This window comes from Dreissena polymorpha, chromosome 15 (genome assembly GCF_020536995.1).
Source record: "Dreissena polymorpha isolate Duluth1 chromosome 15, UMN_Dpol_1.0, whole genome shotgun sequence".
In the NCBI taxonomy this organism is placed as follows: domain Eukaryota; kingdom Metazoa; phylum Mollusca; class Bivalvia; order Myida; family Dreissenidae; genus Dreissena; species Dreissena polymorpha.
Window position 1 is genome coordinate 45,637,254 of NC_068369.1, and position 12,488 is coordinate 45,649,741.

General features: G+C 35.6%; 1 protein-coding gene across 1 annotated transcript in view; it reads left to right on the forward strand.

Moving 5' to 3' along the window:
* LOC127859723 (uncharacterized) overlaps positions 1–12,488 on the forward strand; it is a 248,848-nt gene that overhangs the window by 1,142 nt on the left and 235,218 nt on the right. Inside the window, exons 2-5 of the mRNA XM_052397230.1 lie at positions 717–788; positions 1,926–2,009; positions 3,516–3,633; positions 8,735–8,874. Coding sequence (XP_052253190.1) covers positions 717–788; positions 1,926–2,009; positions 3,516–3,633; positions 8,735–8,874 — 414 coding nt within the window. The remainder of the gene's footprint in view (positions 1–716; positions 789–1,925; positions 2,010–3,515; positions 3,634–8,734; positions 8,875–12,488) is intronic.

A 12,488-nucleotide genomic window follows, 5' to 3' on the forward strand; every position in this document is an offset into this window, starting at 1 on the left:
TCGCAACTCTTAAATGTTGTATCATCAGGATTATTTGATACATATTTAGTTAAACAGTCAAATAAGCATTTCAATATGTTGTTTATTGTGTGAAATCCATAATTCCAACGTCTAAGATATCTCAGCGTATTACCTGTGTAAGTCAAGTGTAAGTCAAATTTTGGTCAGCGTATTCTTTACAAAGTGTGGTTATGGTATGGGTATATAGGTAAACTGAACAAATGTATTAATTGTTTTTCATAGTGTCAGATCAACGACGCTATATAAAATTACTAAATTGCATAATTCCCTAACAGATTTAAAATTTAAAGCAAGATATCGACGTATATCACTGATTTGGAACGTGTATCTATCGAAACCGTAGTTTGCCCTGTCCGCTGTTTATCCGTCTGTCCGTCTGTCCGTATATCGGATTTTAATTTTCAGTCGGTTGAAGATGATTCACAACCTGACTTTTCTATGATAGCTGATGCGGCTGATAGAACGAACGGTACTTCTCGTGCAGCTTAAGGTTGCACTTTTTGTAGGGGGATGATTAGAAACTGAATGCACTTCTTGGGTCACTTCTTTTCTTCCCAGATCTTCTGTAATAATGCCGTCATTACTGAAGTTGTTGCCCCTTGACCGTGCTCGATCAGCTCGGTAGAGACGTTTTTTACTACCGTAGATGTTTCTACATTCAAACTTTGCACTGCCTCCTCCACCTCTGCCTTTAGTATGGACGGAATGGTGTAATCCGCTTCTGGTCTAGCATCGCTCTGAAGGTGACTGAGATCTGGTTGAAGCGGGTAGCATTATTCCGTGCACCTGTTTAGGACTGCGGAAATCTCGATTAATAGGTTATCGTCAGTGTCTGGCATAGCCATGGCATTGGTCAGACTGGTCTTCTTGAGGATCTTGAGGGTGCTGACGGACTTATTACTGCTGCCTGTGGTCATCTCTTTTAATGCTGATATATTGCCCCTCAATCCACTCCTCCTTTGACTCTTGTATCGTCATCCTTACCTCTTTGTTTTCTGCCATTCTGTTCTAGATCCAGGCTGGTGTACTTATAATGCATGAGCTCTATTTTTTGTCGCAGATGTCAATGATCTCGGTCATCACTGTTGATGTTTTATATATCTTCTCTCTATCAAGAACTTCTGCGGCCGATGACAGCATGATTTAATTGATGTTGTTGGTGTCGATATAAGTGTCTTGTATGTTCAGGGCTGCAGACCTGTTACCTATCTGCTCTTGAAATGCCTCTGCTATATCTGGATCATTCAGTTTCTCAAATCCGATCCGAGTGTTCTTGGTGATGCACCTGTTCTTTAAGTTAAACTTCAGTTTGATCGGGGCTGCAGTAAGTTATGGTTGCTACCGATGTCTGTGCCAGGAAACGTTCTTGTGATTGCCTTGTTGATTTTGTTCTAGAACCCTAAGAAATTGATCTTGATGTGTACTTGCCCGTTTTGAGCATACCAGGTTGCTGTTATGGACAGTTTGTTTGGCGTGTTCTACTGAACTAAAGAAGTATCAGCCTTCTTTTATTGGTCTTTGCTATACCAATTCTACATACTGTCCCTGACCAGTCTTTGTAGGCATATGGTTCAGCCTTGCGTTCTAATCACCGAGGACAATGAGGATGTCTTTGCTTTCGACATTTACTCTGACTCTGCTTTGCTCTATGATTCGCTCTGACACTTTATAAAACTGTTCGATCCCCTCGTCTACATAGTCTGATTATTATGCGTAGAGCTGTATGGTGGTGCTGTTGTGAGTTCTCGCTCAGGTACGGACCAAGATAAGCCTGCTGGAGACTCTGTTGCAACTGATGACGCTGTTGATTACCTCTTTTATATCGATTAAAGCAAACTCGTGGGATGTTTAGAATACTTCCTCTGAATAGTTTGAGCTTTTTGACTGTTGATGTTTCTCCGTAGCCCAGCCACCTTACCTCGCTACGCTATTCCTTTGATGTCTGTTCGGTAGCGCTTCAGCTCTTGCGTCAGTTCTTTGATCCGTCCGTACGCTTGTAGTTTTGTCACGTTCCATTTTGCTAAGAATGGTCCCTTTGTTGCCATTTCTGTTCAGATGGATTGAGTAAATCCTCGCGGCGCCCGTCTCCTCTTCAAGAACTTGCAGCTTATCGTTAGAAACATGCAATAACACAAACTCCGTTTTGCCCACCAGAAGAGGCGGTTACAAGGGTGTGCATGGGTTAAGGTCCTGGAACCAGAAGTGAGAGTTGAGTAGCAGGTGAGAACCAGTTGTGCCCGTCCTACCGATGGAGCTTCTGCCACACGACAATGCATTATTTCTACGCAGAACACCCTCCTTCACTCTCTCTCTCTGTCTCACCATCAATTGTTTTTTACGTGGAAAATAATAAAATGTATTTAACTAACATGTTCACGGAAATGGACAGTTTAAAAGCAAGTACAAGAAGCATAACTTATACACATATATATACATATATATAATTTATTCATTTATTTTTTTATATATATTAATATAGAAGCAATTGAAATCAAACATCATATTTATGTGGACATTACAAAAACAATAAAATAACAAAATGCATGACACAGTGACAAAGAATTAGCGTTTTTGTTATTATTTCTTTTGGAGCGTTGTGTTTTTTTTATTGAAGAGAATCTTGCATGTGTTCATATCTTGATTAGACGCAATGAAGGGAAGAGCGGAAAACAAATATATTTTTAGGAATATCGAAATTTTTGTTCTTTGCTAAATTAATGTGTTTCTTTGGGTAACCTAACACTTAGGGGATCTTCCGGTTTCCATCATATAAAGATGATCGCATTCTCTAATAAAATTTAATACCATTTCAAGTTACATGTTGTTGCACATTTATTCGACAAGTTTATGAGATAATCAAGTTTGGCGTAAAGCTGTGCTTGTTTGTCGAGCAAGATGATCAATCTTACGAATTAAACATCTGTTTGATTACTGATTTGCTAAAATTATTATATCAAATTAAATTTTTGTTTTCGTTTCTAATCTTTCGAATTGTTTTACTGGAAATATTAGTTCATGATAGCAATATACAATCTCCGTACAAGTCTAGTTTTATGAAGATTAATGTACGTGTTAGAATACAACAGAAAATAACTTGTGTAAAGTATGTATGTAAATAATTAAATGTATTTACATAATTACGAAATTCAATCTGCTTAATTACTTATTTGCTTAAATTATATTCTCAAATTACCAATATTTGCGTTTCTAATATTGCGATCGTTTTATTGGAAATGTGAGTACAATATAGCAAGTTACGAACTCAGTATAAATCCGGTTAGTATGAAGATTAATGTACGTACTATAATACAACAAAAAAGAACTGTGGTACATTCTACTAGTGACTACAAGAGTAAACTGGTAAATTTCGCTTCCCGATGAAATATTTGTACAGTAATGCAAATGTTTATGTAAAATGACAGCAACTATCGTAAAATGTCTATACAGCTAAGACGTTAGATCAACGGTACTCATACTGCGATGTTCTTTTTCAGGCCATTGGTAAAATTGGTTACATAGCGAAGGTGAATAAGAGTGATAATACACTGAAGATCAATGTGTATGGTGATTGGGTGTGGTACATGCAGGAAGCAGTAACGTTGTTGACGGGAGGTAATTACAACCTTTTGTCGAACTTTATTTAAAAACATTGATAATGTTAACAGAACGAGGAGTGGGTAGCATTTCAGATCAGTGCCTTTCATCACCAGGCAAATGTGTCCAGTGCTTGTCTTTTAACTGTCAATATTATAATCCATTTCAAAAGTCCGCTTCATAAATTTCAATCGTCTGCATATAGTGCCATATAACTTCAGATTATTACACGCTATCGCTACGCTTTGTACTAAACATGAACGCTTGATAATTCTTAAGCGGAAGTGTTTTTTTAAAGATTTACTCGTACCTTTTAAATATGTTAACTTAAAAAATGGTCGTCTGCTTAACTCATTTCCGCGGAAAACGATGATGCTAACTTTCTTTATGAAAGCGCATATACTGTTATAGTTAACGTACACATAAGTGTTAAATTCTCTTTTAGGATAAAAATTTACAAAATTGTTTAAGCAAGCGAATAAATAAAAGTGTACGTATAACTTCTCACAAGCTCTAGAAATATATATATATCAACATATTTTTCAATTTGTATTATATCCGTATCTAGTTGGCGTTCATATAATCCAATACTTAGTTTGGCAAACAATACTAGACACAAACAGCTATGATAGTGCCTGCAGAGGGGCTCAATTCGATCACAACGTTCTGTTCATGATGAGCTGACGGTTTTCTGACCTGAGTTGAACGTTTTTTAAATGTAAAAAAGTCGTAAAATGTATATTTCTTAAAATGTTAACCGTCCGATCATAAAATAAGAAGCAAAAGATATCTCGTAATACATCAAATGGTATTCATATTTATTTTGTCTATGTAAATTCGTTCCCTTCGTTTCTGGGCGGCACTTCGACAAATGCCATCACATATTCGATTTGTCTTGAACACAGCGTTTTAGTGGACAAGTAGTGAAGCATCATTCAACAATAGTATACTATTCAAACTAGCGCAACTGAATACCTCTTTGGAAATCAAAGTGAATCAATATGTTCAAAAGAAAAATAACAATTAGATCTTCTCTGTTACAAATATGTTTAATACAATTAAAGCAAAAGAAACATCTATAAAACAAGGTTGTTGGCAAATGTATCATCCAAACAACAGTTTCACTTATAGACTTGATTAGAGTAACCCACCAAACTAAAACGCGAATGAGATAACATTGTATATGGGCGCTTGTTGGTTTTAAGTTTTTTACTAATTCTAATACAATTTATATGTTTTTGACTTAACCATATATATATATTTATTATTTTAAATGCATATTCTAATTAAGCTTTCTTATAAAAATTGGTACACAGTATGGCCGTGCTTTTTTCAAAATCTCATGGAGTCATACAACTAAAACATTTCTTTTTGAAGAGTATGCACTTTAAATAATTCGTTTTGAATTGTGTATGGTATGCAAAAGATGCCAAAAGACATTTTAGACCATCATGCGCGCAGCCTGGAAGGAGCTACCCTGTCCGTCATAAAGTCACGGATGTGCGGGCTTGTATGGAGCTACGCTTTCCGCGTATGGTATAATATCAAATTTCGCATAACGCGAATCATATATTTAAGTCCCATATCATATAATTTCGGAGCCATTACATCTAGTATTCGCGACTTCGCTTCCCCACTTTGTTCCTCTTGAGAGCGAGTTTGGCCATTCGCTTCTTATATGATTATCCACTTAGTACACTAATATGAGTGGTTATTGTTAATACTATTTCGTGGACAAATATTTTTTCATCAAACATATACTATTCAATGTATTCAATAATTAAGAATGTATAATTGGTTTAAACAAAAACACTCTTAACCGCAAAGCACGAAGCAGATACATGACTCGTCATACTCCAGTGCTATCATTAGAATTTTGACACAAAACTAACCCTATATATTCTGCTAGAGGCATGATAGTCATGGGTCATGGGTCGCCTCATTTTAGATGTAAACGCAAAAAAAGATCAATTAATTCCTTTAAATTAAACATGGGCCTCCCATGTCACGCTCATAACTTGTTTTTGTACTAACAGTAAACACAGTTATAATATAAACCTATTAATCTTAAAAGAAACAGAAAGCTTATATTTCGTGAAATTTCTCTGTCATTAGCGAATGCGATGTTAGGATTTATTCATTCGAGTCTGCATGCGGGAAATGTTACCATCCCTATTTTGGCCATTGACATGTAAGCCATTGATGAGAGGCATCGAATAGGCGCCATTTAACAGGTTTTATTGCGACACAAGTGAAACAATAATAGGCGTGATAATTACCTCTTCTTTGTACTTTTTGACACCCTTCACAACGACTGGTTTGGATTATCTGACGTATAAGTGAGATCAAGAAAAAAGACCTCAGAGACAACTGAAACAAAGAAAAGTGTTTCCAGTCCATGCATAGCTTCGACATATTTTTTTTCAAATCTAAAAATGAAGAAAACATAGAATTGGCAAAAACTATCAATTTCGACAAGTAAACAAAATATGTTTTTCTTTCTTAATGATCTTCGTCCGTTAAACTGTTAGTAAGCTCATCCGCCCGTCCGTCAGTCCTTAACAGTTTCGTGTCAATCGATATATCCTAATACTTTAAAAGATTTTCACGACACTCATATTTTCATTTCTCCTAGAGCTTCTACATGTTTGCGGTTAAATATTCGTGAACACACTTATTAAAATAAATATTAATTTTCAACAGCAATGGAACGTTCACGATAATTTCATGATTTGATAATTAGCTTTTTTACGCTTTATGTTGTTTTTACTGTGCCGATAATGTTTCCGGATAATGGAAATGAGTCCGCAATGCGACCAGCTTACCAGCGCTTTGAATTGTCTCACGCGAATATATTTATATAAAAATTTGCATCTGGGGTTTTCTCATGATTGTGTAGAAATTTCATACACCGATGCAATACAGAAAAAGGTTATTATATTTGTATAACGATAACGAAAGACTATAGAAACTGTAATGTTCACAATCAAAATTCCGTAACAGACTTCTGTACGCTTGCGTTTGAATCTTGTTTAAGTGTCGGTTTAATTTAATCTAGCACCATTTCGTTTCCATTCGCGCCAATATATGATGTCATTTTGCTAGTGACGAATGAAAAACGGCGCCATTAAGATTTGCAATAAACAACATTTGGTGTCATTCTACAACTTGTTATCGATAATTAGTACGGTCATGAATAATGGCGTTTTAAATTAATTTAATTTAATAACTAATGGATTTAACAGGAAATGAAAGAAGTCAAGTTAGAGGATTATTAAAACCGAAAGCAGCGTTGACGTGAAAATATAGGGAATGGTATTGAAGTAATATTTCAACTACATACTGTTATTTTGAGTGCCGATCAATAACACAGTTTTGGTTTATTTTTCATTCGTTTACATTAAAAAATCGTTCTATAATATAAGACACAACAACCAGAACTTGCCGCTCTGAATTGATGGCACCTTGCGAATCATATGTATGCCTTTTGTATTAAGAATTTGCTTCATTGTTAATATAGGCTTAGATGTATGTTTTCATGCATGAATAGTTAACTTCAGTGACCTTAACCGTCAATGTTAGAGCCCACTTATGGCAAGCGCTTCGACGCATAATCCCAGGAAATTAGGTTTCTCATGAGAACCTAGGTTTTCAAATGAGAACCTAGGTTCTTGTGAAAACCTAGGATACCAAACGAGAACTTAAGTTCTCAGAATGAGAACCTAGGTTCTCATGAGAACCTAGGTTCTCCTGAGAACCTAAGTCCTATGTGTCTATGAGAACCTAGGTTCTCATGAAAAACCTAGTTTCTCATGAGAACCTAGAGTTCTCAAGCGTAAACTAAGGTTTTCAAATGAGAACCTAGGTTCTCATGAAAACCTAGGTTCTCATGAGAAACCTGGTTTCTTGGGATTTCATAAACCTAGTTTATCATGAGAACCTAGGTTCTCATGAGAAACCTAGTTTCTTGGGATTATGCGTCGAACCGCTTGCCATTATTAACCTCCAGTTGTCTCCCATTGCTTGGTACACGCTGGCGGCATATTAGTAGAAGGATAAGCAATAGACGTGAAACAGTGAATGTTACTTTCCAAGAACATTTTTTTAACAATGTTCAGCCAATGCTAAGTAATATTTAACGAACCCTGTAAGAAACTTCTCGAGGAATGAAATTAGTAAAGTAATCGGTCGACATTGGTCTGAACACGTTAATAAAAAATTAAACTGTTTATGAAATACATCTTTAATTGTAAATATCATTTTGAGACTAAAAATTGAAACAAATTCAGGTCAATCGTTACATAATACATTTTTACAGCATTAAATGAGTATCAGATAGTCAGTGTCCTTGCTCGGGCCTGAAACGACTGTACGGTACAGTTTTCTATTTTAAGTATGTCTGTGATATAGTAAGCAATCATTATGGTATAAATAAATGTTTTATCTCTATTGATAATGTGTAATAATGTATTATTCAATCGTAAGATATCGGCAACACTGAGAGAAAAACTTATGCACTAAAGACTTTGCAAACATATTCAATAACTTAAGATATCTGCAAAAATAAAGTTCTTAACGGCGTGTTTTCATTTTGTCCAGCCCGTGTGTAATCATATGTGAATCCCATTGACCCTGCGCCCTGAATAATATGTGTCCCGTATTCCAAAAGGAGAAAGTTTACGTCGTCCGATGCGTAATTCTGAAAACCTAGGTTCTCATGAGAACCTAGGTTTAAAGAGAACCTAGGTTTTCAGAGAACCTAGGTTCTCAGAGAACCTAGGTTCACAGAGAACCTATGGTTACCAAATGGAAACCGCGGATATGGCAAGCAGTTCGACGCATAATCACAAGAAACTAGGTTTTTCAGGAGAACCTAGGTTCTCATTTGAACCTAGGTTTTCAAATAAGAACCTAGGTTCTCATGAAAACCTAGGTTCTCATTTGCAATTTTGGGTTCTTGAAGCCATGTGCAATCTTCAAGCGAGAACATAGGTTCTCATGAGAAACCTAGCTTCTTGGGATTACGCGTCGAACCGCTTGCCATACCCACTGGTATTTTATTTGCAATCATATTTGTTACCTGAGAATGTAATGTCTTACTAGATACGCACTTTTTTAGAGCATTTCATGGGCCTATTGAAGACACACTTCGAGATTTACAAGCCTTCAGATGAGAATGACAAGCTTGTAGAGGCTGTTATGGGAGGCGATGCTAAGGATGTCTACGCGATCATCCGCCAGGCTTTCACGGATTTCAGAGTAAGATACACCTAAAAATAAACTCATAAATTCTCGTCAATATCGCCGCTTTATTCATTTAAATTTATACAAACCAGAGATCGTCGCACCGTCGTTCTAGCAAAAATACAGAATTGAGATAGTGCAGTATGTTGTGAATTTTTTTTATTTGAATAATAACAAAATTCTAAGTCTTGATATTAGCACCAAGAGAGTGTGAGAAACGCTTGCCATGGTCATTATGATTTCTAACTACAAACAGTGTTAAAATACAGGAATTTCGCGAGCGTCCGTTGATTTAATTACTCAGCATAATCAGAATTTTGTTATAAACTGTACATGCTATGCTTATAGAGAAAATACGTTGTCGATTAGATTATTTTTTTAATAACGTTTCACGCTTGTAAATTTGCCTGACATTATAATTATATTATTAAACACGCGCGCAGGGGTTAAAAACAAAACATGATAATGCCGTAGCTAACACGCGCTCACATAAACTATACATGTGCGCAATAAACACACGTGCGCACGTGTTCAACAATATTTAGAAGAGTCCATCTTTGCCAGGGTAGATATCATCTTCAAAAAAGATATCATGTAAAGTTGGCCGATGGAATTTTATTTAAGTATTAACCGATAAGTTACTTAGTTAAATTTATTAGCATCATATTAATGAAACATTTGATTCCGATTTCAACACCGCAACATATGTATGTATTAATCGCAAGTGCCGTATTCGTTAGCACGCACCACAGGCATCAGTCGTTATATCGCGAGTGCGTGAATGAAACGTAATGTCACAGTCGCGAAAACCGTGTTTTCCGGATATATATATATAACCCTTTAATTAACGGGAAATATCGACGGTTGCGGCGGTATATATATCGACAATTTTTTTTTATCCCATTATTTCATTAGAATAGCAATAAAGCGTGTAACATATATGCTCGAAAAGAGGTAATATTCATTGTTTTAATACACATACGAGGCCACGCTCTGTAATCTCATTTTTGCGTACTTTCAAATAGAGATAAGTTGTTCAAACATTCAGTGTACTTACTAAAATAAATGTTGGTAAATTATGCAGTTGTAACTCGTTTAAAGTATGGTATAAAAAGAGTACAACCTGGATATGGTGTGCCATGGCCCACACAGGCAATTTCTGGAGGCATTGGACATTTGTCTGAAGCTCTCGGACTTTTTCGCCGATACGCGCACGTGGTCCATCATAGCTATCAAGTAGCCTTTTATGATTGCATTGACTTTTTCCATGACGACGATCCATCATTGGTTTTTATTTGTTGCGTACTTAAGATTTGTGTCTTGTTCTTTCGTGCTGTGTCGAACTATTTGGCAAGTTGCACCTAGTGATAAATAAAGGACCACGTGCAATCCTCAAGGTTTTTTTAAAGCGATTTTTGCCGAAGCTTCATTTTGTTTAAATAGTAATTTAAAATAAATTTGGTTATTTATTAATGAGTCTGATATATTTTTGAAACCTTATTATTTAAAAAAATATATATTACATGTTCAAATAATTTGGCGATTGTTCTCATTTACCTTTAAAGATGAAATTTTAATCTAAAATAAATTAAATAATGAAACCATTTGTTGCGTTATTACATTTCACAAACAGGGATTTTATGTAATTACGTTTTCCTCTTGTCCTTCTCTCCTTCTTTCCAGTCAGTTAGTCCTATATTGAGCCTATCTACAACTAAGTTATTTATAGTTATTGTTCCAGATCCAGATGTGAAATATGTCAAGGTCTCGCAAAATCAATTTCAAAATGGGAGTTTGATTTTAGAATATCTACTCTGTTCAAATTCTCTGCTAACAATGTGTCATGCAAATGGTATATCGACGGCCAATACGGTAATATATTTCAAAACAATGTATCATTTGTATGTATTTATAAGTTGAAAGACACTTATTCTCGCATTTACGACCTCTCAAGTAAATATGCATTATTAAATTTATACAAAAATTTCCCAGGGGACACTTAGCGGTCGGTAGAAAATCAACAGTTGTAATGAACTCGTAATGAATGAATTGTACATGAAATACCGTTCTTACCATGCATCGATTACGTGTGCGTGTGTGGGTCCGCTCTATAATCGCGTCTAGTTTCATAGAACAAATTGTAAAATGTTCGAATTTGAAATACGAATAATACAGTTTTACATGTATTGGCGTGGCTGCTTAAATGCCCAATATGACTGGCTCTTTCTGAAGTTAAAACTAACTGGTCCACTTGACGCGGTCAATAAGCTACGCATTACAATGCGCTAACAGGGCATGGTGTCATTGAGGTGAAGTCTGAATGGAGGAAAATTTTGTAGACTGTTTTTGACTACGCGAATCGCGTGCATAACGCAATGAAAAATCTTAAAACAGACATTAAACAAACACCATCTTAAACATATAAACAAGATTTATTTAGGAAAATCTTTATAAATTCACATTTAACAATACAAAGCCACCAGTATTAATTGTGATAAAAATCAATGTGTGTTCCGATTCCTGTGAACGATTACGAATATCTTTGTTTTTTGTTTGTTTTTTGACAACTTCACAAGGGCGAACGAGCTCAATGTCTTTAAATTCTAAATAAGGTGAACAATGTTACAGTGTTCAACTAACGATAATTACCACGGGACACGTGTTTCACATCCAACATGACTTTAGCCTTACCAAGACAGAAAACTTCCGTACCCATTCAGAAAGTAGTAACGCTTTCTGATTTATATCCAATGTTGTCTTTTCCCTTTCCCATTTAATTTCTTTTTTTAATAATTGTTCAATCTCCAAGATTTTGTGAGATTCATTCGTTCGTTCAATTTCGCTTCACAAAGGCGCTATTTGAAACGAATCAGCAAAGAAATATAAAACACCTTTTAAAAGACCGATTATTATTGGAAGATTGGCAAACGAAAGCCAATAACACCGCTCGTTTAAAAATCCTTAGGCAGACTCTACCAGTGTGATATGAGGAGAGATTTCGCGGGCCGCGAATTTTTCTGGTCGCTTATGAAATACGCCCGCATAATCGGTCGTACGATTTTTTAAAAGAATTTGACCCCTGAACAAACCGATCCGCGAAATAAATACACTGAATGAGGGGTGTGTGATTGTCAACGATTGAAAGCTTTAATCGACTTTTTCAACTAATAAGCCTGATGATACATAGTATCAAATTCAGCTCAATTGACCTAAAAAGCTTCTCTATCTCTAGACGGACTCAATTTCGAATGCTACTCAGCTACTAGTTAGATGTATTGAAGTTTACAAATACGTCTGAAGTTATGAACACATTTGCTGCCCTCATGATCGACAGCTTCCGACGCGTTTGCAAAGTCATATAAAAGAATACACTATAAACATAGATAATAAACATGCGAACAGTTTACATCGCAACGAGTTTTGACATAACCAATGTTTCACATTTGTCTACAACAGTGAAACGATTATTTGTTAAATGAAATATAAACATCCGATTCAATAACACGTTTCTCTTAGTAAAATAATTACTTAAACGATAAAAAAAGCGATTCAATTTTACCAAGAAAACTAGAAATGAGAAACAATGCCCATCAAATTCGTAAATGTGGTTACAACTGTAAACTGTTTGT